General features: G+C 41.8%; 1 protein-coding gene across 2 annotated transcripts; it reads right to left on the reverse strand.

The window, feature by feature from the left end:
* Positions 1–11: 11 nt before the first annotated feature.
* tsc22d3 (TSC22 domain family, member 3) lies at positions 12–26,762 on the reverse strand. 2 transcript variants are annotated; one of them, XM_028416235.1, is made up of 3 exons: positions 25,929–26,762; positions 1,157–1,208; positions 12–679 (listed from the first exon to the last, which is right to left on the reverse strand). In XM_028416235.1, exons 1-3 carry the CDS (start codon positions 26,267–26,269, stop codon positions 395–397), a joined length of 678 nt encoding a protein of 225 aa, XP_028272036.1. In that variant the 5' UTR covers positions 26,270–26,762; the 3' UTR covers positions 12–394. The 2 variants fall into 2 exon arrangements, with proteins under 2 accessions (XP_028272036.1, XP_028272038.1); XM_028416237.1 differs by lacking the exon at positions 25,929–26,762 and adding an exon at positions 1,627–2,063.
* Between the last annotated feature and the right edge of the window lie 1,152 nt (positions 26,763–27,914).

Below are 27,914 nucleotides of genomic sequence, written 5' to 3' on the forward strand. Positions count from 1 at the left end.
CGCCCTCTCTCTCTCCTCTCTCTCTAGAGGGTGTTTGTTGGAAGGGTTCGGCTAGGCAGGGAAAGCCCCCCCTCTGTCTGAAAGCAAGAGCTCGTCTGTATCAAGTCAGCCCTCTCTCTGTGCTTAACACTTCTGTCTACAAAGAGAGACTACGACAAAAAGTTGGACGGTATCAGAGGATGGGCCTGACATGGCACCAGTCAGAGCATCTCAAGTTCTGTTTTTGTGCTTATCAACAGTTCATTTGTGTCCCATTGATCAATAACAGCCCCGATGCATCACCTTCATTGTTTCGAGGGTTCTCGCGGCGGCGATTTAGTAACGCTTACGATCAAAATGGAGGTCCATTTACAGGAACAAAACAGTGGCTCTGCCCGCCCCTAGACAGAGCCACTTATACAGCAGAGCCAGTGCTGTGGTTGCAGGTCTGGGGGTGCTGCTGCTGCTGCTGCTGCTGCTGGTCTGGGGTCATCTGGATGCTCTGATTGTCCAGAGGCAACAGAACATCTGTAGGGATGCGGGACTGGAACTTCTCTAGTTGCTCTGGACTAGCCAGGTTCTTCAGCAGGTAGTTCTCCCTCTCCAGCTGGTTGTTCTTCTCAGCCAGCTCTTTGATCTGCTCTTTGAGGATCTCCACCTCCTCGCGCACAGCGTACATCAGGTGGTTTTTGACCAGATCCTGTCGCAAACAAAAGAAGAAACCCATCAGTTCGGTAGTAAGCAGGCAGGGGAGGGCTGATACTTGCACAGCTGAGGCATGTGCTGCTAGAAGGATTGCGTGTGGGTGCCAACTTTTTTTCATCCTGTTGCGTGCCAGTATGAGCCTGTGGTGTGTGTGTGTGTGTGTGTGTGTGTGTACTGACACGTAACACATCTACACATTGGCTACAGTTTACATGGGTGCTTAGATCACTTCTGCAAACTACCATCTACTTTTGTCACATGACAGTAACCTGTGCTGCTTTCACTTGACAGGAACTTCCCTTTGGACAGCTGCTCTGTGTGGGAGACCATGACGGTAAAATTATCTGGTGGCTCTTTCAGTTTTGGTTTCAAGTAATTGATGTTTTGAAGGAAGCCATCAGTGGTAGGTAGTTTGACAACACATGCATGAACTGTGGTACAACTTTTCTTTCTGTTTGTTATCTCAGCTTACCATTGCCTGTTCAATCTTGTTGTCAATGGCCACAACGCTAGCACCAGAGGCACTGCAGAAGACAAGAAATACATGTCATTAGTTAAACAGACCACAAACTTAAACTTCTCCACATTTTCTACTGATAAAAAGAAACACGCCACCTGTCGGTGAAAACAGCAGAGAACGCTGTTGTTTCTGCTGTTATCTGTTGTTTTTGAATGAAGTATAAACTCCATGTTGATTGCTTTGGAACAGTGTCAGTTCATTTGCACTATAACCAGCACAGTGTGTCAGTGTGTGTGTGTGTGTGTGTGTGTGTGTGTGTAAATAGTGCGGTCAAAGTCCAGATCAACAGAAACACAAAGCGCATCTGCTGGCATTCGCTTACAACAACAACAAAAAGTAACTGCATACTTTTATTTTGAAAAGCTCAGAAATTAGTCCGGCGGCCTGCACAAAACTATTTTAAAGTAATCGCGCAGAATTACCTGTTGTCAAGTTTGACCGATACAACGTCTCCTCCGAGTAGCGAGGAGAAGAAAGAGATGGAGAAGTTGTGCAACTGATAGACGGCCACTTCCATCGGGTTTTTGGCGAACATCTCCGTGCTCATGTTGAGTACCAGACTCGTTTGGATTATACTTCTCGCCACGTTTGCGGCTGGTTGGTCACCGAAGTAAAGATCCGGGTTTGTTTTCTTCGGTTTCTTGTACTAGTAGCGATGCACTAACTCGCCTCGGGCTGAGCGCGCAGTGCAGTGTCGGTGTGTCTGTGAGCTTCGCTGATTTTAACGAGCGACTGTCTGATGCTATTTCTGCCACCGGCTTCTACTTATATGACTGGCCTCCTGACGTCACATGACGCGCGCATATATTAGTCAAATGAGGCGGTGAGGGGGGAGGGGGCAGTCTGCGCGGGCCGGTGGTGCCTTCCCGTGCCGTTGGAAAAACAATAAACGAACCCCAACCTCAACTTTTTTATATAAGAAACCAGAGGGAGGAGGGGAAACAAAAAAGTAGGCTACACTTTCACACTGTCACTGTCACGTACAATAAATAATCAAGTGCCTTATTAGAGAGGATAGTTGCAGATGTATTCTCAAATTTACTAAACAAAGGTATGGTTATTCTTCTGTAATCATCATGCAGAATAAAGCTTAAAAAGTAAATTTTTTTCTATGCTAAACTTTATAAGATTGACACATTTATTAAAGCGATGCGAAGTCAACTACAGAAAAGTAGTTTGATCTCAACAACAAAAAACTAAATAAACACAAACTATGCTTATGACAACAAACAATGTATTTCACGATAGAGTATTAGTAAACAAAACTACAAATTCAAATTCCGAGTTTGCAAGTCGGTACTTGAATGCAGCATTGCTTCTGCCCCGCTTCTGAACTTCTCCTCCGTCACGTGCCTCTGCAGTTAACCCACAGACCGAAATCTGTGGCCCACCAGCAGCAAAACAAGCAAACGTTCAATAAAAACACAATTTAATGTAGAGAAAAAGTGAATAACAAAGTGTTTTTATTCATTCATTTTAACTGCGTGTTTAAGTTGTGACTTTAATCTATAATCTGTTATTTATTGTGTTCAAGACTTGCCAATGACTTTGTCTCCTTATGGCTTTGATTAATTAAACAATACCGCCATGACAACAATAACATGTTGTAGGCTTGTTTTCGTCACATATGCTATAACAGAATGTCCTGGGTCATAAGTATAAATGCACATGTCCAGTGAAAAATGTATTTTTCCATCTTGGGCCACGGTACATTTCCAATCAATCTTATTTGTCTTTGTCTGCACTCTACTGGCCTCTAGTGGTCAGAAGTACAATACACATAGAGGACTACATTCACAGGCATTGTGTTTATCAGGGAGTTTTCCATGCAGCTTTTCCCTGATTGGAAAACTTACACATTTTGTTTTAAACACTGATTATGTGTCTTAAAACCTGATGTTTTTTAAAAGCTCTTCCCACCAATGTGAAATATTTGAGTGTTACAGTCCACAAAATAATAAACATCTAAATTATGTGACCTACAAAACTATAGCTTGTACACTTAGATTTAATGTACAGCATCTGGATTTCTGCTCCATAAACAAAGCACTGTTCTCTCGCCTCTGACCCTTTGTACTTCAGGTACCAAATATGACACAACTGTTCTCAGCCTCTCAGCGAGGCATTATAAACAATTTGTGATATAAACTGCCAAAACAAGACACAGACAAAAAGCACACCCACTATCATCTTCTGTTTCTTCACAGCCTTCTCCACTGAGTGGCTGTTATTGAGCAATAGACCTTGTTTTTTTTTTCTTTTTTTTTAACACTGAGGCGTCCATACAAGTTTTAATAGCTTTAATTTAATTTTAGTGCTTCTCAACTGTCACATTATGTCTCCTTTTGTTTTTGCAATTATCTGTCTCAGTGCTGATTACAAGCCGCTGTTACAGTGTATCTACAGTGTTACAACCTGTGTAACAATACGTGTTACATAATGTACACAAAGTGCAACACTATACATGATATTACATATTGTTACACAGGTAGATACACTGTAACAGTGACACTTTAAAATAGTGTTACCACTTGTATGATTATATGTGCCTTTATAATTATATAATTATATAATTCATCTGTTCAAATCTCCCTTTAAAATATCTTAATGCTCTATTTTAATAATACATAATGAGAGCATTTAGCTTGAATAAAGAATAAAATACTGTCATGGCATGTCAGTTCATAAAGATGGTTTGCGCAACAGATTTTCTTTTTAAAAAAAGAAAAGAAAAAAGCAGTTATGTTCTGTGACAAAACTATTGGAATGGAAAGTCTGACTTCTAGTAGGAGTAACAGGACAAAGCAGAAGGCATTAGGGCCCATAGTTCCTGTCGTCTCGGATTCTGCGCCGTGACAGTGCAGCTGCCAGGTTTAATATCAAGTCCTGCTCAAGCAATGAGAGACGGGTGAATTAGCCCGCCTTGCTGTGATGGTCCCATTTTGCAGACTGTGGCTGAGCTCAGATGCACAGAAAGACACCGGAGACAGTGGGGAGCCTGTCTAATGACTCATGTGCACTAAGACAATGAATGCGTTTAAACTTAACTTTCCAGCTATATTTGCATTTTTCCTCCACTGTTGAATCATGAATTATGTTTACTCAACACATTAAACAGCTCTAGTCACATCTGCCTGGTACTGGACTTATTGCATACACCGCCATTTCAACAAAATAAAGTCTCTCATATTTCCGTGGAACACACGCTGCCTGACCATGTTTGGCATTTGCCAAATCCAGTGAGTCATTCTGAAGCTAGGCGATAGGCCACAGTTTCCATCAGATGTCCTCTGTGCAAGAGCCAACCATGTTATATAATTCTGTGATTCATCAGCGCCAATGGCTAAAGAAAAAAAAAAGAGAGGCTGAGACATGCCGCCAACCTTCCAGCTTTTGTTATGAGCAGCATTTTGTGGCTCTGACACACCGATTTCAACACATACACGGTTAGAATCTGCAAAGGGAAAAACATTTGTAATGTTTTTAGAAAGAAAGATGCTTTTTTTAAACATGAATTCCCACCTGAACCCACCATTAGGAATGCATTGCCTGCCTGAGACAGAGGCTTCAAAATACACATGCCTGCCATAGGTTATACCCAGAGGCTATCTCAGAGGAAGCTGTGGTCAACAGGACTGGTAACAACCAATGAATACTGATCTCACTGCATGCAATAGAACACCCAGAGGCAGTCATTACTATATCATCTCCTCTAGTCTCCTGAGCTATAAATAGCAACGAGGCCTTGGTCTTCCTCAGAAGATGTTTAAATAAATCATACAGGGTGTCGATTTCTGCCCTTAGATTGCCTGTAATATTCCTTGATGTGATATGTAGCGTCAAACATGCAGCGCATGCAGACGGTGTAGACAGGACTCACATTGTTGTCCAATGACGAGTGGAGATATCACTCCCTGTCTGCTTTCAACAACAACCACCAATGTACAAGAAACATTTCAGAAAAAAACAGACTACAAGATCTAAAAGGAATATCTAATAAAAAATACATCTGGTCATAACAGCTTCATCTGGACAGACAAAACATTTAAAAAAACATTATTCATTATCATATCCACTCCATCATGTAGTTGCTGACAGACTGTCCTCCCCACCCATTCTGTCCTTAATGCTACATGTCACTGTCATGCCAAATTACCCCTCAAACACAAGTCAAATTGTCCCACTTCCCTCTACTTGGCCCCACTTACCGCCGATCTGGTCTCTTAAACAGACTCGGTGAGTAAGGGGGTGAGTAGCTCATAGTTCTCTCAGGATAGCTGAAGTGCTGGTAGTGACAGCAGAACCTCTGAGGTGGCTCGGCCAGTCGGAGGGCGCACACCGTCCTAGGAGAAGGCGGCCTAGCACCAAGAGGGGCGAGTGCAGCGGGACGTGTGTGAGACTGTCCCATCTTCACTTCCAAAAACGAAGTTTCAAGAGTCAGGAGCTTCTTTACTGTTTGCTCTGCTGTTGTTTTTGCCCTCCACAACTCACAGCACAAAGAGATAACTGAGTGCTAGAGATACCTCTGGATGTGCAGCCATAACTGTTGAGTGCCATGCTCAGAGTGGCACTTGTGTGATGTGTCTCCAGTCCAGAGGAAAACAATGGTCGGAATGACAGTTTCTTGACATGGTGCCAGTTGTTTCAGCGTTTACAACTGCTGGCGTGTCTGTGTCAGGGAGACAACTCAACTCAAAAATCTTTTTTCTAACAGTACCTGAAGGGAACAATCATCATACCTGGCTCCATAGCTCATTTACTCAGCATTCATATGTGTAGTAAAAAGCATAGCTGGCCTGTTATACCATTATATACAAACATATATATCTTAAAGCAGCCAAACAACAGAAGGCTTGTTTAAATATTACGGTCAATTAGATGGTTTGTCACACAACTGAGACAAATTAATCATCTCGTTTGTCTCTTATGTAACATTTGCTCTGTTGAAAAATCCCTAGACACCTTTAAAATTTGGGATCGTGAATTGCACTAAGCCTCTTTTGTCATCAGGGCTGTAATTTTAAGCCACTATTGCCATAACTAGCTGCACACTCCTTCACACTCCCACATCCCTGTGTCTATTTACAGACTGCGATGTCATTTAAAACCAGTCTTTTCATTTTGTTTGGCGACACGAGTAACTCTTTCCTAGATATGGAGGGCATTCATCTTTCAGAAAATCTATGCTGTCAGTTAAACAGGATTTTAAATTAATATAGTTAGATATTAAACATAATCTGTTCTGTGAATGGTACCACATGCTCTTTGCTGTCAACACAATGTCATTTATATTTCCTTATTCAGTCAGGTTGACTCAGTTTAGCGTCTAACAATGATTGATCAAGCATTCCTCTGAATGCACAGCATCAGCAGGAGAAATGAATGGCAGGAATTTGGCTTGATGATCACACCCATGAAAGTGAGAAATTCATTTGAACTCAACAACAATTAAAATATGTTCAAGTTTAAATTAGTTTGTCTTCTGTATATACATAAACACTGACATGTCAAGGTCAGTGAAGAGTGGATATCGCAGCTGTGATAGCCATGCATAATAGTACTGATAGCAGAGACCATCCAGAAACTGAGCTGCTTGCAGTTAAAGCAGGTGAGCGTGTCACTAAGTGAGGAACAGTGTCGAGCCGATTAGCCCCTGATAGAGAATCTCCTTTGCCGTGTAACAGCTGCCCAGGTGGCATGCTAACCTTTGATCAGTACAACTAAGAAGGCCCACTTTAATGCTTTGCTTGCCAGAATTTACTACATTCAATTTCAGCTAATACACAATGATATACAATTCACTGACAGTAGCTTTCACTGGTAATAATAGCAGGAAGCGTGCAGCAAATGGTGCTGTGTGCACTATATTGCTCTTAACAAGCTTGGGGACTTCACAGCATTTGGCACAAGGCTGCAATTCAGCAGAAGTCTGACATCTCCAGGCCATAATGCAAAGATTTACCTCGTGTTTTCTAACACGGGGAATGTTTTACTGTGAACATACTGGAGTGGAGTAGAGACCCAGAGGAATGTGTTGAGGGAGTACTGTAGATATGGGGAACCCTTGTCAGGAAACACCACCATCCCACATCCCAAGAAATAACACTATGTTCTAGTCCATAGTACACACACGCACACACACACACACACACACACACACACACAATATCGTCCATCATGATAAATAAGGCATTAGAGTATATTTTGGATGCAGTTAAGTGGTCTCACTAATTGGTCTGCAGATGCTTGACAAAAGGTCAAAGGTTGCAGCCTCAATTGGCCATGCAGTAATAAATAGCAGTGGACTTTATCATTAGCTATGTCAAAGCCTTTTGACTTGTTATGGGTCACCTAGTTTACCACTAAGCCTCCTAAGAGAGCTCCTGGGATTGCTTTTTCAGTTCTACTCTGCACACCACCACTAAAATCAAAATGTAGAATATGAATGAGTGAATTCTTCTGACACATCTTTGCTTATGAAGCACAGCGGCTGGACAGGCACTGGGCTGGATCATGTCCCAGAACAAAAGGTTCTGGAGTTCAATGCCATCTGTCCATATTTATCTGCCTATTGCTACTTTAGTGTACTTGTATTCCTCAGCTGCTTGGGTTGGTGTGGTCATGAGTATCTAGGTCTAATGGTGTCATTGGACTAATGGGTACATGCTGCACCGAAATCCATCTCCAAACTAATGGCTGTGCTGTGATAGAGACAGAAAAATTCCAACACCTACCCCCACACATAAACAACAGAATGAATTGTTTGCCAGTGATTCAGAACATGATATACTGTACAGTTGTTTGGCTGCGGACGTCAAAGCAGTCCAGACTCTCAGAGAGGTGGGTGTCCTGCGTCAGATTAGTATTTTAGTAACTTTTTTGTTATTTAGTTTTTAATGTTTGTGCAATTTTTTTCCATTTAAAAATCTTACCATGCATGCATTTACACAAAAAAAGTACAAATTTACACACACAGACACAAAATAAAAAAAAATGTTTGTTATTAGATGTTACTATGTGCAGTCTTTGGTTAATGTGAAATAAGACAAAAGGATTATTGTCCTCCTCTCTCTCCTTCACACACTGTGTATAGTGTCCTTATTTCCACTTTTTCTTTTTACTTTATTCTGGTGTTCCCACCTCCTACGTGCAAAGCATTCTTCTCTCCATCTTCCCACTTTCCTCATCTTTTTCCATCCATATATCTGGCTGAGTGTGCAGCTGTGTGACCCCAGTCACCAACAACTGGGACAACACTGGAGAGAGCTGGGCCCTCCATGAGCTATCCCCTGGTGCTGGTGTGTGTGTGTGTGTGTGTGTGTGCATGCTTGCTTGTGTGTTTGTTTGCCTTTGCGTATGCTGATGCGTGCAGTTGGCAACACGCTTGCATACACATGCACGTCTGGCCTTGTCAGCACGATCTGGATTTAACTGGATGATAGGCACCCTGCTAGTTCTCACTGTCAGTGTCATCCAAACACTGAGTCGTTCCCACAGACTCCAGCAGGCTTCTCCGCTGAGCATTAAAGCTAATCCTTTGTCACCTGCAAGATGATGATGGAACAGCGACTAAGTTCCCATGGATAATGTGAGACAAGTCATTGGCGGTCACTGAGAAGGAAGGTGCAGTGACAGCTTCTACTTTAAATGAGCCTCCTTACCTTTCCAGTAAAACTCAAATTCTTACAAACAAACTTGCAAAAAAATAAATCTTTTAGCTGTCATTTAAAAATAATTGTTGTGATCAGGGCTGTGCCCTACTAAGTTATCCTGAGAAAGATTCATCATTTTGTTTTCTTTACAAGACCACAGGAATGTCACATAAATTGCTCTGAGCTGTAAATCAAACCAGAGATGAGAAAAACATGCCACTGATCAGCTAATGATAACAGTGATATGGTTAAAATAACAATAAACTAATTACCTTTCAGACTTTTCATGCTCATAATAACTATTTTGGTTATTTTGAATCTGTTTTTCTGTCTTAGAAGTCTGTGTTTGAGGACATTCGACTAATTAAAGTTTAAAGACTCATAACCGCCCAAACATCTTCTCCGGTAAAATGTTTTTGTTAATCCATAAACATGGTACATTTAAATGTTATCCCCATTCTACAAGTTTTCTTGTTGTGGACGATTTTCACAGCTACTTTTATCCAAGCAGGACACTGTATGCTTCCACTGGTGGTTGTATGCAAGTATGTAAATGTAACTGGAAAAAACAGGACCAGATTTATGTGAATGGATTTGAGCAGAATTGCTTTCAAGATGCTACATTAATTAGACTGGGAATTGTATACTAAATCTATCTAGTGTAGTCAGACATCTATATGCACATACAGGGAATAATGCGGACATAAATATTAGCAAGAAGGGGACTCTGTCTCATTTGTGTTGAATGTACTTTGAGATCTTACGCTGTTTTTGTTTTAATGTGAGGCAGCACCATTGAAAACTCTGATTGATTGCTACAGACAGAGAATCAGTGCAGTAGGACATCGAGCTACGCTGTGTTCATATGTAAATATGTCCATAAATTTAACCAACGGTACAGTTGTATTAAAACCATTCACTGAGACAGGCTGCTTTTCTTCCTCGAAGGGGAACCTGATGTAACTCAAAGTGCAGCTGTGAAGTGGTACGACAGGGAACTCATGTATATTCAGCACGTCATATAGCTCTCTCCATTCCAAACAGCATCACGGATTAAAACCATTCAGTTTTTGGAATTTAAGAAACCACAGGGCCAAAAACAGAGGACGGCCTGAGAAAGAGACGGGGATGAGACCAGATGTGTCGGCCCCCGTTGTACTGAGTCTTAAAAGGAAACATGTTGGATTTGAATAGAAAAAAGCTGGTGGAGGAAAACTGAAACCTTTGTTCAGATGTCATCCACTCATGTGCAGCCTCTCAGATATATATGAAATGACATACAACTGATCCTTCACACATCTTGAAAGTATTGGTTGTCCATTTCTTGCTTGCTACTGTAAATTATCAATGGTTTGTTTTCACATCTGCGTTAGGTATGTGTCCATTCGTGCCAGAAAGTCATTGCAGTTGGATATACAGCAGACTATTAGGTACCCACTGCACAGACCGTTTATGTAAGTGACTCAACTGTGGAAAACCCTATCTGGGTATTGATTAACTACGAATCATTAGGTCGCCTCCTCTCTGCTGTGTTTATTGTCTAATGTTTAGTACAGGCAATTTAAAAAGTAACCCTGTCCAAGGCTATACTCTACTGTATAGAGTTTGTTTAAGGTTACCTTACATTATATATATATTTAGTGCTATTTGTGCTGCAACACAAGAGCACTTCTTACTCAGGATATGAGCCAACTAGGGGAAGGATCTACATTAACTCTGGTGGTCGATCCAAAAATTCTGGGAACATGGTGGCATCCACTGTGCAGCAGTGGGCTAAAAGGTTGTTTGGCAGTTTACAGGAACCCCAGCCTGTTTCCTGCTCTCATAAGGCCTGCCCCTCAGACAGAGGCGTGAGTCTTGTAAGCTCCACTGATGGGTCATGTGTTTTTTGCCTCTCTGTTTGTGGTCATGGAACAATTGCAGACGTGCATCACGGTTGGGTGAAGGGAACAGATAAGAACTTGACTTTGGATATTTGGTAAATTCTAACAAAAATTATATAATCACTGTCATATAATGCATCCCAGCATTTGAATCACTTTTTTATCTGAAATATTGTCTTTTAAATTTGAGAACCAAGCTCTTAGAGAAACAAACAGGAAATTCTTCTACTTGAAGTGACTCTTGAACTTGGAGTAGGTCAGAGTACACAGGACAAATTGTCTTTCTGAGATGTCATTTTCCCAGTCTCCAGGCTGCACAGAAGAGTGAGTAAACACGATCTGCCATCCCAGTCTTTGTATAAAGCCCCAGGTAAACAATGTTGGCTAAATTGTCCTGCCTGCAGCATGTGCCCAAGGGGTCCAAAGTTCAGCTATGAAACCACAGAACACTTGTTGTATCTATTCTGCACGCACACACTGAACAGGTACACTGACTGGTCATACTTCAGTGTAAGTAAAGGTGTGCAGCCAAGCATGGACACAAACAGCGCTGAAGGAGTTCCACCCCTCAACACTATGTATGCATGCAATAAAACAAAAACTGGCCAGCATGCATGAAGACACGTAGGCACAATTGGACAAATTTAATGTAGATTAAACTCACACATTCACATGAATGCCAGTGTACGAGACTCAGTTTGTGTCTTTGTCTGAACAAGCAGATTTATAGTGTTTGGCAGGGAAGATCTCACTCTCTTGCAACACTAACATGGACAGATATTTACCAACTTGGTAAGACTGGTGTTTTTTACACCATAGAAGGAAATGTTCGAAAGCATTATGCACAATCACAATGGGACATTCAGTTCTGAGATTGACACGCTCGAGCATCAAACTGAAGTAAAAGTTTGCACGATAAAACCACAAGCAGATGATGGAGGCTATGCTTGTTGCAACGCTGACGTAAAATCTGTAATCAGATCTGGCCTATCAACAAGAAAAAGTGCGTACGAGTTCTTTATTGTTTTTCGAGATGAACTGATTTGCCTGCCTGAACAGTGTTTGAGAGCCAGAAAGCTGTCACCTTATCTTTAAGCAGTGACGTATGAGGTTCCCACCAGCGTGGCGGGCCTCAGCTTTTACACTGGCATAGTAAAGTACGGGAGAAATGTGTAGAGAAATATGTGGAGACAGAGTGATGGAGGCCTATACCCTGAACAGCAGAGAGAAATCAGATGTGGAAACCAATCAAAGCAATTCTAGACAAGATATAGAACAACAGACTGGGAGAGGTCAGCAAGTTCACGCACTCAGGCACAGCACTCCGGAAAAGCAAACTGGTCGAGGGTTGTGTTTGGCTTTAGCTCTGCAATAACACAAGAGTATGCTGCAGGGGAATTATGCCAGGCTTAGATGTGTTCTGCAGAATTTTGTATATGTGTGCCAACATGTTTGTTAGAGAAACAGACAGCAAGACATATTAAGACACATTAGACTGCTGTCAGGGCTTTTGGTGTTGCTGTGTTGAAGCATTCCTCATTGTTACAGTAAATCACCCTTTGAATTGTAAGAGAAACTAATGTAAGTTACACAAAGTATTTTGAGGAAGTATTTCAGGATTTGCAGAACTGAAACTAAATCATGTATTTGAACAAGTTCCCATGATATCTCCTGACTTGCTCGCACATACATAGCCGCACAGGTCATCAGTGTCTTTGTTTTCCATGTGATATTCACACCAGCTTAATGATTGTGGTGTTCTCTTTTTGTAAAGGGTGTAATTAAAGTCGTCATACGGCTTGGTGCCTGCAAGGTGTCTGCTCAGTTTTACAATGTAAACACACCACAGCAAGTCTAAATAGTAATAGTACACGCCTGTTGTGTTTTTAAATATTGTTTATTAGAGAGGCATACAGAATGTTTCATCATATTGTTGCTGGTTGATTTAGCTGTGCAGTTCCTGTGTCTTGTCTGCCACCTTGTGCACAGTCGTTTATCCTGCTGTCTGTGTCATCTGGCCTCTTTCGTTCAGTTCATCTCGCTCCTCCCCATTTATTCCGTCTGTCTTGGCTACACAACCCTCCCTCCTCTCACAGCTATTGTTATTCCTGTCCTTTCACACCACCTTTGAGCCATAAATCCTTTCTGACTGGCATGCTTCAGAACAGCCTAACCCTGACGCTGTCACGAGATAATTATCCTGTCTCTGACCTGTCTAGTCATATTCCTACTTGTTGTCTGGTACGCCTATTTTTGGCACAGGTGTTGCTATTGAGCCACTAGAGGACAAGAGTGTGCATGTGTGCGTGTGTGTATGTAACTGTGAGCATATGGACAGAAGGCGGGAGGGGTTCATGTTGTAACAACATCAGCCCAGCACACAATAAACTTAGAGATTTGTGTTTACTCGGTAATGTAGCATGTCTGGGCTGTGCTCCTGAACAAAGGTGAATCCACAGTGATGCTGCCCGGTCATGTCCTTTTATCCTTTAAAAAAAGTAATAAAATATAAATATAATATAAATATAAAATATAAATATAAAAATAAGACTGGAACATCTGTGTCATAAAGCAGGGCAGCCTGTATTAACTTGTTTTCTTCTATATATACATATACATGACCTACATGTACAAGAGGACATAATGTATCTGACACACTCCCATGGCTGTGAAGGAAGTGCTGCAAGATTATGTGTTTCCTTGGAGACACATCAGACCACATTTTGAGGCAATATTTCCTGCATTTGCTTTAAAGAACACTGTGTGATTGTGGGACGTACAGATAAAGCCGCTCAGGAGAAAAACATAATGCCCGGCCATGAAGACAGACACACAAATTGGTAGAATAACAACAATCTATGATATCACCTTTCATCACAGGGCAGCTACCACCAGATAGCATGTGTCTGCGCCCTGAGGACAGGCCCTGGCTTTGTATTAAAGACTACCAAACACCAAAACAGGAAAATGCAAAAATGAGGAAGAGAAAATGAGAGGAGGAGAACGAGGGAGGGAGGAGAGGGTTTTCACAGCTGTTGTTAGGCAGTGTTTCCTCAGATAGGAGGGTTTGGCTGTACTCCCAGTACTTTAGGTAAACTGTCAAAAAAACATAGTTACCTTGAGATGTGACGGGGGGGGGGGGGCATGCTGGTATGTTTGCAAAAGAGAGAGCGAGGTACCACACATGATCTGACAGCAACTAAATCACTTATACACAAAAGCTATGTAACAAATTTGTCAGATCTGAACGTCATTTTTAGTTGACAAGATGACACATCATGAGCTTGTGCAGTAATATGATGCACAGGAGTAAGAGTGCAGACACACGCAGAACTTGTTAGCCTCTTATCAAGGGATTGAGATGATAAGAAGTATCTGCAGTACGTCTGTAATCTGTCCCACTGCACGTCTCATTGTGTTGGTGAAAACAGACGCTGTGGGCTTGTTTAGACTGTCAGGCCAACACAGTCACTGCACTCCATTGTTATTACCATTATGGTCTGAGACAATGTGGAGTGGCAGTGTGAACAGTGGCAGCTGATGTTAGGGCCTTGGCATAAATACGGAGGAGTTTTGTTTTCACAATAGAAGGCATCATTTCAAAATATGCATGATAATCATGGCAGTTATTTACAGGAGGATTCCCACAGGATCCACATCGAGGAATTCAAAGTGCTCTTTGCCCACTGACTGTCCAATTTGAACTCTTTTGCAATAATATGCAAATACCAGTTCAAATGGCAGTGTGAGAGGAAAAATGATGCCCCCAGGAGGGGTGCTCACTGATGCTTTCTCAGTGGCCTAGATATTATTGCCACTTAATATTGCAAGAAAAATAAAACACTCATGAGACGAGTGCTGCCTCTGAATCTCCTTCCAGAAAGTCTATTTGAATATGAATACGTGGAAGTATCTGGTTTGTCTTTCATTTTTGTTTTTCTATCCTCCACATGCTAGCTGTCATAGAATAACAGTGAGAGACTTTGTTTTTTTATCAGGGTGTTTCTCTAAATTTCCCACTGATATGAGCTACAATAGCATCCTCTCCCTCCAGAGGGATAGGAAGTGGGTCTGTGAACAAAAAAAAAAAAACTGTGTCTAGAAATACACCAAAAGCTTTCGCTCAAACCACTCAGTGCATCTGATAACCACTGACAAAATCATGGAAAAAGCGCGGAGGGGTTGGATGTGTTTTGCCAACATTTTCACACTGTTGTGACTGTCTGTTTGTTATGTAACCTCTGGTGTGAACAGCCTTGGAATGAGGATGAGCACTCAAACCATTATTGTACACCTACACATCATTCATGGTTGGAAGGTCAGAGAACTAGTGTGCTCTGAGTCAATTCTCACCACCCCTGTGGAGCTGGCAGTGTGATTGTGGATTTTATTTAGCATCGGAAAAAAAAAATTTGGAAAAGTTTATTTAGGGAAAATTAAGGTTCAATAGCAGCTTTAAGCCTTTTCTTTTGGCCCTGCTCTTCATGAGCCGGTGCAGTGCTGCAGCTATTTTGGAACAGTGTAAATATTACCATGATACATACACTTGTTTCAACTTTATGGCCCAAGAATTCTCATCTGAGCAATACAAAAAAGAACTGATTCGTAACAGCTTCTTACATGTGTGCACTTTCCCTTTGACACCTTGATGTCTAAATTTTTTAAATTACACCCAATACATAATTTACAATCCCAGATGGATAGATCGATGATTCCCCTGCTGAGCGAAAAACACTTAAACACTTATTTAGAATGTCATCTCTTCTCTTGAGATGTTTAGGTGAACCTTTCTGAAGGCAAGCCATGACTTTACAGTTCAGAACGGGGCCAGCTGTCAGTTTTCCTGTTTGCCTCGGGACAACTTCTTCCACACCAAAAACATATTCCTGTTGACACAAGAAAAGCCTTCTGACACCAACCAACTTCCCCAGCATCAGCTCGCAAGTCCTAAAAAAGGTTGTGACCTCAAATGTTACATAAATTTCCCTTTTCTTTCTCTGTCCGCCTGAGCGGTGCAGGGCCTACTTCCCCCTTATATTACACCTTGCATTCAGCCTTGTAATAAATAGGTCTTTGTGTGCATTGCAGGCCTCTGAAAGACTTGTGCCTAGGATGTGGATGGCAGCCCGGATGGAATCCGCCTGCACTAGTACATGCAATTGAAACAGATAATTAGGAGGAGATGGTAGAAACGGGAAGGAAGGCGAGTTTCAGCACTCATCAACGTTTCTTCCAGTCCATCTTGGCTCAGGCCTCGCTGGGTTTTAAACCTTACATTGCTTTGCTGCATGTTTTCAGAGGACTGCTGTTTAGCCTAATGCCAGATTGTATAAACAAGACAGCATGCAAACATAATGATGAATCTGTGACTCACTCGTCTCCATGGCACCATACTGGAAGGAATGCAAATGGAGGACTTTTAATGTCGCTGGTGCTATACTGTGGCTGCTTTTGATGGCACAAGGAGATGTCAGGAGAGGGAGGGACGGTGTCCATCAAGTACCACCGAGCCAAGCTGCTGACTGCCTCTTTAAAACAAGCTGACAGAAGTCAGGTCTTGGACAGGATGCATCTTATTTTCGCTCATTTGAGTTTGCTGGTGCCTCACTCTCTCTTATTCTCCCTCTCTGTGTGTTGGGGGACAGCCAGAAACAATCACAGACTCACTGAAACTTGGCTAGGATGTTCATTTTTCTCCTCACTCTCTCATAGCCTCTTGTCTGCCAGAAAGGCATCCAGAGAGAGAGAAAGATCTTGGCAGAACAGATCCACCTTTTCATTCCACCACCGCCCCTGTCTGCCAGTAGGCTCTAACTAGTCCTTATGATTCTTGTTTTTATATCGTCACTCAAAGTTAGCGAGGAGAATTGATTTCAAGAGTCACGGCTGTGGGCAATAAAATCCTCCTATAATCAGCTTTGTCACGGTCTGTGACTCACTCTGATAACTGCATTGTCATGAAGAAGTGTTTGTTTTCTTTGCTGGATTTTGTTTTTTTACATTTTTTTCTCAAAAGCTCCTTTTTAGTTATGCAGGCTTATGATTTTGGAAATTTGGAAGCACCAGTGACAAACAGGAAACCGTATTCATTACACTAAGGTCAGAGCTTGATGGTTCATGAGGATCTGCTAACCATCTGAATACAGTAGACTGAATTCCAAATGTCACTTTTATTATACTCAGTTTCTGCCAAGGTCTGTGTTTTTGCCTTTGCAGGAAAAAAGTCTTTCTTAATTTAGTAAGGAAATTTGTTGCGTACATCACATCTGATGTAACCAGTGCAGAGCATGTTGCCCAACATGCTCTGCACTGTCCCAGGATGGCAGCTGTAAAGGTGTTCTTAGCATCTCAGTGTTATGCAAAGGCTCGATTTATTGATGCAATTACAGACGTCGGAGTTCCCAAACATGAGGTGACTGCGGCTGAAGTGACAAATCTGTCAAATTAAGTAAACACTTGAGAGAGCTTTAACTGAGCTGAATGGTAAAACACCACTGAGGTGCTGGAATTCAAATTAAGAATCTGATGTCAGAGAGTAATCCAAGATCCAGTTTGCTTTTTGCTTTTAAGTACACACATTATATAATTGTTTCATTTCCCAGAACAACATTGCTAAACTGAGTGGTGTTAACACACTTTGACATGAGCTCTCTGACCAAAATGATGCTCTTTCATCCTTCTTAATACCAGACTCATTACAGCTCCACCCATTGCATGACAGCAGAGTCATGTTTGGGAAAAGCAGGGCTCTTAAATTACACATCCGCCCCCAGAGCTCAAAATTGTTTACTAGAGAACACAGAAGTTCAGTCAGAATAGAAAAACACGGGTTGTTGCCAAACTGCAGATGTCCAGTAACTTCAAAAATAGAACGTGTGATTGGTTGTGGCGCTGTAACCTTCCCCGTGTCCTGAAAAAGAAAGCCTCCCGACCTGACCTGAGTTCAAAGAAGTAACTGTTTCCAAGACAGCATACTTGGAAGCGTATTCCTGACACTAGCTGCACGGATTGCAGGCCGAAACACACTGTAAGGGTTTCTGTACTAAATGGATGTGCATGAATGTGCATGTAGTTTTGGTGTGTGTGTGTGTGTGTGTGTGTGTGTGTGTGTGTGCGCGCGCGCGTGCACTCAGGGTACATCATGTACCCAACCTGCATGTGAATACTGCCCAGGGAGAATAATGATAGGCCTGGCTCAGACCCGCTCCACAAAAGCACTGTCTGGCTGCATTGTGTTGCTGACTATTGTGGTGAAAGGAGAAAAAAACTGACACAGTGTGGGACAACAACACTTGGGATTATGAGGAATAAATAACAGAGTTAAACACAAATACAGATGCCAGGAGTTACCCCCAAACACAGCATTTTATACTCATTTCTTCAATTTAGGGACACAAAAGAGACAATATGATCACAGAAAATTATTCATATCCTGCCAAACTTTAACGAGGCTCAAGTAGCAGATTGGGTTACTACATACTCACTTCTCATACAGCGTTAGAAAAAGATTGTTATTCCCATGCTAATGAAAACAGGCCAGAGTGATTTCTTTTAACTGACCTCCAGGCAGCAGCTTGTACCACTCAGCCTGTGTGGCACAAAGTGTAATGACTCTATCGTTTCAGCTTCCATCAATCTACATACGAGCTCAGCTTCGCTAATACGACTGCATCCTGCAGCAAGATGTCATCTGTCTGATGAAAAGACCAAACCACCGTGCACCGCATTAATACCAATTACAAGCTGTGTAACCATCTAATGTCTACTTAAAGAGCGTAATAATTATTATATTGTTTGTTTGTGATGCTATTACTCATTCTAGTGCAGGGTGTCTCTGTTTGTGATGGTAAGTGTTGACAGGCTTCCTTTATTATCTAATTAGGCGCCATAGTCATGGTCCAAACAGATAAGGAAGAGAGCGCAAGCCATGGTCACTGCCCCCCTTTCCTGCACACTTACATAATTCCAACAGCTGCCAACTAGGACAACTAGGATGGAGAGGGGGAAAAAACAGAAAAAAACAAGGATAAAGAGAGAAGGAAGAATCCAGGCACATAAAAGAAAAGGGGATACTGACATGTGAACATCAAGCATGCATGTTAATGGAAGTATTTGTGGAAATTACAGTTCACTATTTGTCCTTTTCCTAACCGTCCTACAGGTGCCTGCACTTTGCTTCTATGGAAGGGTGGAGTTCCTCGTCATTATTTTGGCTCAGCAACTACAAAGTCTGCTTTTTTTTCCACACAGATTTATTTTTCATGGACTGTCTCTGTCATGGGGAAATTCTTGAGAAGATTTTTGAAGTCATGTTTATACAGGAAAGACATTATGTTCTCTTATAACTGCAGCATGATGAGGACCATGACCTCGCCATTATTAAAGGACCATTCCAATGGTTTTGTCCAGTGAATCACGGCTCCATACTTGCATTACTGACAGCTGTTTCATAACCAATGAAAGCATTTTAACTCATTTTTTCAGTTTTCTTTGTTCATCAGCATACTATTAACACACTTTAAACTGGCTCATATACTATGTCTCAGGAATGGACCATTCTTCTATATATAACTCAAAAAGATCAAAGTCTGCATAACATCTATATACCATCCTTCAGCGCTGACGAGGAAGTGTGCATCATCACTTCCTTCCCATAATTCTTCCCGCACACTCTGATCTTGAGGATTTGACTTGCATGACACTGTGCATTACTTATAGATTTATAATCCACCTCCGGTACATACTGTATCTGCACTCAGGACAAAGAAGCTTAGCTGGATTCTGCTGTGGTGATATGTCAACAACGGAGTAACGCTATGGGTCACCTTTGTAGAGCGACTGTACTGTATTCTGCAAGTGTGTTTTTGTTGTATTGTTCTGTTTCATGGAAAATCTAAAGCAAACAATTAAAGATCAGCCACAGGTCAACCATTCACACAAGTGTCCAGCGACCAGCATATCGAGATCATAGAAATACTGACTTAAATGAACTGAAACTTTTTTTTTATTAATCTGAAATAACATAAGCAAACATACACTAAAGGACTAAAGGATAATTTCAAAAAAAAGTGTAGTTTTTAATAAAGTAATAATTAATTATAATAATAAAGTAAGTGTTTGTGGTGCTAAGATTGAGAGTGTGTCAAAATAAAGGACACAACTTGTGGTCATAATAAAAGTGCATGTGTGGTTAATCAACTATGTTTTGTGATAGTGACACAATTCATTCTTGATGAGGTGTTTTTATGGGATGTAGTTGTTTTTTCGTTGACCTTGTACTTATTATGACAACGTCTGTGCTGATAAGATTCAGGGGAAATTTTTCTGACTCACGCAAACATAGAAATGTCTGAGCATTTTACTCCGTTTGAAACAAAATGTAGCTGCAGAAAGTAGCGGCAATCTCATGCGCCTGATTTGTTTACAGTGTTGCTAGGGGCAACCGTACATGGAAGTGTTGGTAAAGGCAGGGCTGTGCACTGGGACGTTGCATCAACCTGTGGTTCTGGGTGTGTCTGTGGACTTCTGAGTTGACATACACTTTGGTAATAATAGCATTCATTGTCTTGGTGTGTGTGTTTTGGGAGGTCAATGTGTGCACGCTTAACAACTTGATTATCACTTTACAGAGCGGTGTCTTATATTCACATACGTTTTAATGCACTCAGACAGACACGCAAACCATTCAGTATAGTGCTTCCAGGCATCTTCTGGCCTAACACTAATGGCAGCTTATTCAGACAGTCACAGCAGAACAAGGCAGTAAGTCCAGAGGTCTATTAAAAAGCCATTATTGTTATTTCTACTTTAACATGGTCCCTCCGTAATAAAACAAACTCTGGGCTTAATCTAAGGTGCAAATACACAAGATATGCACTCCAAAATGCAAGAGTTTATAATACTGTAAATCACTTTATTGCTCCCTGATTGTCTCTTTTCAATAAAGAAGTGCTTGAAGGCTTTGTTATGGAGGAAACTCATAAAAACGACCGTAAAACAACACTTTTCACTGCTTTCTGCTTCCTCCAGCTGCTAAGGAATGACTGACTTCCTTTAGCTGCAGAAAAAAAGGCTGGGTCCTTTAACATAGACATCCGCAGTCTGCCTATATCTTAGTTCTATTAAACATCAACAACACACTATTTTTAACCAGCCCAGACTGGTGTTTTGTCTTGGCCTCCTGTCTGACAGACTCTCTCCTTCCCTCTCTCTCTGACTCTGCCCTGACACTGCTCCCGCCTCACCTTTGTTGCCTTTGTTTGTTAGGGGTTGGCTCCACAGACTTGCCTGGCCATGAATCTGTGTTTCCACCCTGACATCCTTCTCTTTTACTTGTTTCAAGTAATCACAATTTTCCCTACCACCTACACTTGATAACATTGTAACTGCCTGTGTTTCTGTAGGAATAGTTTTTTTTCTATTTTTAAAGGAGACAGCATTTTTCTCTGTGTTTTTTTTATTTTGTTGTAAACGAAACCAAAATGGACCAAAAAATACGTAACTGGATACATGTTCTACCATGCACCTGACATGTTTAAGCTTTTTATGTGGGGAACATAGTTAATAACAGTAACAAGAATGGTATTTCACATCACTTACTGCGAACTGTTTTGTTTCTTTGCAGGACTTTAGATTACAGGAATTCTTTTGAAGTGGTGAGGACGTGAAATTTTAATTGCAACACCAGCGCAGGGTGCAGCAGTCTCACTCCCTGTGCCTGTAACTGCTTGTAGCTGTTTATGATAATTGATAGACAATAAGTTTCTAACTCTGCTGTGTCTGAAATGTCTACTCTGATGTGATGTTTTTTCATTATATAGTAACTGATCTGCGTTACAGAACAAAGCAGAAAAGTGTTTTGTTTACCTCGTCCTACATCATTACATTCCACACTGATTTGTGTGACTCTACACCACCATGATTCTATCTACATACGCTGGGGGGACAGTAGGCAGATGTAATGTGATCACAGAGGCAATAGCTGTATGCCTCTGTAGAGCCCCTAGAGGAAAGTGTGCGATTTGATACTTGAACATAACCTCACCTTTTCCTGCAATATTTTCATCAAATTATTTTTTACATGTATTTATGTGTCATGTGTGTACAAATTAATTAATTTATAGAATTCAGAGCAATAAAGGCATCCAGAGTCGCAGTGAGACAGGCTGCACCATGTTCCCGACTGGTTGTGTATCAGCTTCCATGTAAATCTTTGGCACTCAGAGACTGAGCGGGCTGTGTTCAGCTCCACTGACTGATAACAGATCATTTGTCAGATGTCAGCTGTATGTTAATTGACTAAACAGGTCACTGGCTGAGAAAAACCCAGGATTAAGAAGGCATAAGTAATCTGCTACCATGCTCTAAAACTGAAATATAGAACTGATGTTATTATACTGTGAAGGAATGGATGGAATCCATTCAGAGCTTCTCTGGTTTGCTTTGATTTGAAAGGGTTAAGGACTGTTAAAAGTACATTTCTATGGATTCCCAGACTGCACATGGTGGACGAGTAAATATCCGCCTTCGTGTAGGAAAGCTACTTTATGGTTTGTCTGTGGATCACTGAGTAAAGTTTTAAAGCCCAGCGGGGTGTCTGAGACAGCTGGGTCCTGTCTCCATTCCATTGTGGGAGGTCATGTTCAGTAGTCAACTGGATCAAACCCAACAGGCAGTGGTCATCTCAGGCCAAACTCTGAAACTTTCACCACTGCAACCAGGTCCAGGGTATTAGGGCAAGAACATGTCAGGATAAATGTAACTCAGGCAGAGGTTGGAGCTCTTCTGCCAGAATCGCTTTGCAGCATTTCTGAAAAGTGTGTTGTTATAAAGCACAACCTTAGTGTGTGTTTGTGACCCTTGAAACATATCTTGCAGGCAGTAATCAGACAGTCTTTCCTAACCAAGCCTGGAAAATTCTTTCTCTTTCTCAGTCAACAGGCCTGAACCAAGAGATGAAAGTTATCCAATCCTTTCACACGTCAGCCACATTCTTGTCTACACTGGTCTGGCAGCTTCTAGTAATTTCGAACACTTTCACAGCAAAACCTTTTTATTCCTTTCCAGGTATGAACCCATAATCCTGTCTGGAAGGCGTAACCTCCTCCTCCTCAGCCCTGTCCTGGTCCTGACGAGTGGCTTCTGTCAAGAGAGCCTCTTTTATGAGGTCTTTGACACTTTGTGACATTCTTTGTGTTGCCGCTGTTTTGTCCCTTTGTGTTTCGACTGATTACAGACTGACTGACTGGTCACAGAATGGAAGTCCAGAGATAAATGTTTGTCATTGCTGCAGGCTCGTCGCCCCTCCTTATCCTGGCATGCGATGGTGTTTAGTGGCTGCTAAATACGCGCTGACTGACTGTGGAGAAGGTGAGCAAGACTACCTTCCCTATTCAAGCCAGCCATAGCCTTCTTAGACTCAAAGTAAATAAACACATTTCCTGTGGTTTTATACTGTAGAAATCTCAGATCCTGTACCCTGGGCCTTTTTGGCACTGCTTTAAACACCAAATAGGACTTCTGACTTCAAATTCTCCTCTCAGCACATTACTCTGACCCTTGAATAATTTAAAGAACACGTTTTCTGGCTGAGGCCACTGCTTCATACTGATTAAACAAGTCTAGGAGATGTCTTGGCATGCTTCCTGAGGCTATGTTGAACACTTTATTCTGTTAACAAGTGGCAAATGAGAATGATAGCTGCTGGGCAGATTGACCACCCAGGGTGAGGTCACTGTATAAACCTCAACCAGGCTTTTCATCAATGGCCAGGCCTTTCCAAAAGTAAATGCTGGAAAAATGCATGAACTTCTGGCAGACTTCAGCTCAGCTAGGCAGATTTCTGGTTTCGACTGACAGGATTAGACCACAAGTACATGTGTGAATGAATGAGCGCATTTGTGTTTCTGCATGAAAAACCAAGGGAAGGGAACAAATTTATAATCAATGTTTGTAATCCAGGGAGAAAGCCACATGATCCTTGTCTGTGTTTCCCTCTTGAGAAGGGAAGATTCAGGAACATAGTGTACTCACTGGGGACTCTGTTTGTCAGGCAAACAGTTGAGCTGGCACACACTTGACAAAGGGACAGGTGAAGACTTCTATGAGCCAGGCAGAAATATCAAAAACATCAGAACTTAATCTTGTATTTAATATTATATTATAAAACTGTGACAGTATAATCCATTTGTTAGTGAAGAAATGGTACAGTATGTGCAGTCAAGTCAAAGTTTGAGCAGTGGAGCAGCTTGTGTAAAACTTTAACGAAGCTCTGCCAACAAGCATTATTTAAAGTATGATAGTGTAAACAGCGAATGCAGCGAATAATTACTCATCTGAGTCTGTGCAAGTGGACTGAAGGCATGTGTGAACTATCGTTGTCAGAGGGGAAGACAAGATGGAGCTGCAGTTCTTCAACCATAATGACACACCCTCACTATCATCAGTAAAACTAGTGCACATCCGTATGTCACCAACTCTGAGAGAACAGGGAATATACGTTCTCCAAATACTTTACATTGTATTATATATATTTAGACTGGTGTTAGCCTGCCCGTGTAGTACAGCATAGCTCTAATCAAGAGACTAATCATCACTGTCATCAGAGCACTGTAAATGGTTTTACTCTGATTGTACTGTCTGCACTCATGCAGTATAAATCAGCACAGCAGCAGATAAGAACAGTCTTAAGGTGTATAGAAACATAAAGACAGGTTAATATTTAACTTACTCTGTGGCAGCTCAGGCTTCTGGAGGAGGTTGATAAAGTACTGATAAAAAACATCTTGGCCAGCGAACATTACTGATATGATAACACCTGCAAATAACTGATAATCATTACCTTCGCTGTCTCCACACCAGCCAAACTTTATCAGGACAGACATTGTCACAGACAATTTATCGGGCTAGATAGAGAAAAACAAGATCTGAGTTTACTCAATGCGTATTGATGTCAATCAGAGTGAGGGTTTTAAAATGATGACTGCAGAGTAAATATCTACCCACATCAATCATTCTGTTTTCTTTGCCCTTAAGATCCTGTTTAGGTATTCAATAATTGGTATCAGGAATATAAGGCTCAGCAACAAGTGTCCATAGAAAAGGGTCAAAGGTTAAATGTGATATCAGGATTCTGACTGCACGGCACTATAAACAGAAACCTTTTATCAGCAAATTATCTGTCATTATCTGTGTCTCTGTCACATACATGTTGTTTCCCTGTTAACACATGTGTCTGTTTTAATGACACAAATGTCATCAACTTTAAAGTATATGTCACTCAAAGGTGACGTTTACCATGATAACAAGTTTGTGTTATTTCACCGCTTATCTCCCTATTTTACTGCTTTGACTACCAGCCATATGTCGTTACATATGTCGTTACATATGGCTGGGTCCGGCTCAGTGGTTCAGCAACTGTCGAAATTGTAGTTTGACTGAGAAAATAAGATGGCAATTGTTATGGTGACTCTTAAATTTGAGGCTCATTTGACAGTAGCCGCCACACAAACTATCCAACTGGCAGCAAGTCTGCAGCAGGACATTCTTCTCGTCACACAGCACAGCATGGTGAGCTGCCAAACGCTGCTTTATGAACATGGTTTGGCAGAGAGAGACAACGAGTCCAGCCAGTTTCAATTGACCTCTAGCAGTAAAAGAGCATTTTAATTGAATCAATATGACAACAAAGTGTTGTTTAAAAATAAAGCTGTGTTTTTGTTAAGCATTCTTCTTCAAGGTTTTTCTACACTGTTTAGTGTTTTGTTTTTGTTATTATGTCTCTACTTTCCTATGTTACAGCATTATTACTATACAGAACGTGCACATGTTACCTTTGTCATGTTAACATACACTACATGACAGACATGTATACACAATGAGATGCATAAATACATAGATATCACTTTACAGTTTGGACTTATTCATCAGGTGTAAAAGAGGAATCTTTACATTTTTGTGACTTTCTCTTTAAAATAAAAAGTCTTAGCTCAGCAAAATGGACACGCAGCCTATACTTAATCCATGACAGTAAACACTTGTGTCAGCATTTTTGACCCGATTAGTCTCTACTTACCATCTGGCTCATTTAAGCTGAATCTGTCCCTGTTTGTTTGATATACTATGTGACTGTTTAGTATTTATTTTCTTATTAAAGAGCCTTTTGGAATCAGACACCTAAAACAGACATACCTGTGGAAGAAGAGCAGTATAGACAGCATGGTCTGGTCAATGTTGCTGTTGCAGATCCCCTCGTTGAGCAAGAAGCAGGGGTCCCTCACCACAGAATCCAGGGAGTCCTGCCTCATGATGTTGTTCAGCTTGTCTGTGTTCAGGTTCTGGTACATCAGTTGGTTGCGGAGCTGCCGGAAGTGATTGACACTTGGGCTCGTGGGACTTGCTGGTGGGCCCCCTGTAGAGCCAAGGCCCTGAGCTGGACTGCTGGACAGGGAGTCATCACAGCCGTTGGCAAGGTCCAGGCAGCAGCTGCAACAGTCCAGGCCGATGGGCGAGCGGCATTCATCAACTGACATCTTGGAGGGCAGGTGGAGAAAAAGGAAAGATGCCAAGGGCAGGTGGAAGAGTTTCAGTAGAGGCTGACAGAGATTAAAGGGTCCAAATGATGGACAAAGTGAGACACACAGCTGTCAGTAACAGGGTGTGTTCCTCAGCTCTGTCAGAGGTACAGACAGGCTGCCTGGGCCGATCTAGCACAGCGTCCTGTCTCCTCTCCGGGGCCAAGAGGGCTGAATGGCAGGTTGAGTTCCTGCCTAAGAAGTGCTGCCACGCTGGGCCACTGTTCCTGCTTCTGTCCCTGAGTTTCCCCTCCTGTGGCTCTGCTGCGTTTAGCCTTTTGTTCGGGGCCGACGCTGCTTCAATGTGTTGCTACTGTGGCAAGAGAAAAAGTGAACACACCACACACACACGCACACATATATACACACTCACAGCGATTCAGCAGGAGTCCGCTTGAAAGCAAAACCCAGAAGCTCCTTGCTGCTTGTCACTTTTTTCCCTGGACTTTTTTTTTTCTTTGGCTGGCATTCGTAGAGATAGAGGGAGGGAACAAAAAGGAAGGGAGGGAAGGAAAGAGGCAGAGAGGGTGGGGAAACCCCTGTGATTGGTAACAATCATTGCTAGTTACATGTGCTGGGCCCCTCCTATTTTCTTTTGCAGCTTATGGGTAGGGAAGGGAAACTGACAGAGAGGGAGTGAAGCTTCAGAGCATGCTTGAAACATGTGCAGTTCTGCCTGCTCCTCCCTTCCATGCTGACAGCCAAAGGAGTGGCTGAGTGAGGGAGGCAGCAGGACCACACCAAAACCTTGATAACATGTCGTTCCTGCAAATTTGTGAAAAGTAAAAACTGTTACGAGTAGATATGAGTAACCTGCACAACACTTTGTATGCCTTTGCCTTTTTGTATTTTTTCATAAATAAAACACTATAAATTAGATAATAGAAACTCTTCGTTGCTAGCTGATCATCTGTATTTTTTTAGCACTGCAGTCCTAAATAGTTCCTTTTTTCTTTATGTGCTCTTGTATGACCCCTGGTCTCATGCAACAAAAAAAGTCATTTGAGTTGCACAAAAAACATAATGCATGTCCCCATGTGTTTACGTGTCAGTGCACGGAAAAGGCCGTGTGCTTTAGACTTGCATAGTAAACATAAACAGTATCTTATCAGGCCTCCTCTGTGTTTGAATACCATTCTGTCGATGTCCATATCTGTTCCCAAATAGTTTTGGATTGGGTAAGAGTGTCCTGTGTTCAGTGTTTCACAAGCCCCGCTGCTAAATACCAGAGCAGTGTCTGTGCAGGCACACAGACGCTGCAGGAGGATGACTCTGCTCGGGCCCTGACCTCAACAAGTGTAGTGCGTGCCGTCTACAGTTGGCTGGTCACACAAGAACACAACAAGATAATAATTACAAATAACATGTCCTACTCTGAGGCATGCTGCTGTTTCTGCTGCAGTAAAAATGTCACACCACCTTTTGTTGAGTAGCAGAGGGATCAATTAAGCAGAGAAAATGACTGACTATTGCTTTATTGAGTGTGTAATGATGTCCTCCGGCAGCAGGCCTGCCACAGTTTGGTTGGTGGATGGCATGGAATTCTGGATATATATATGGATGGAGGCTGCCATCTAGTGGACAACTCTCAGGGAGAACATTT

Source organism: Parambassis ranga, chromosome 10, assembly GCF_900634625.1.
Source record: "Parambassis ranga chromosome 10, fParRan2.1, whole genome shotgun sequence".
Classification (NCBI taxonomy): domain Eukaryota; kingdom Metazoa; phylum Chordata; class Actinopteri; family Ambassidae; genus Parambassis; species Parambassis ranga.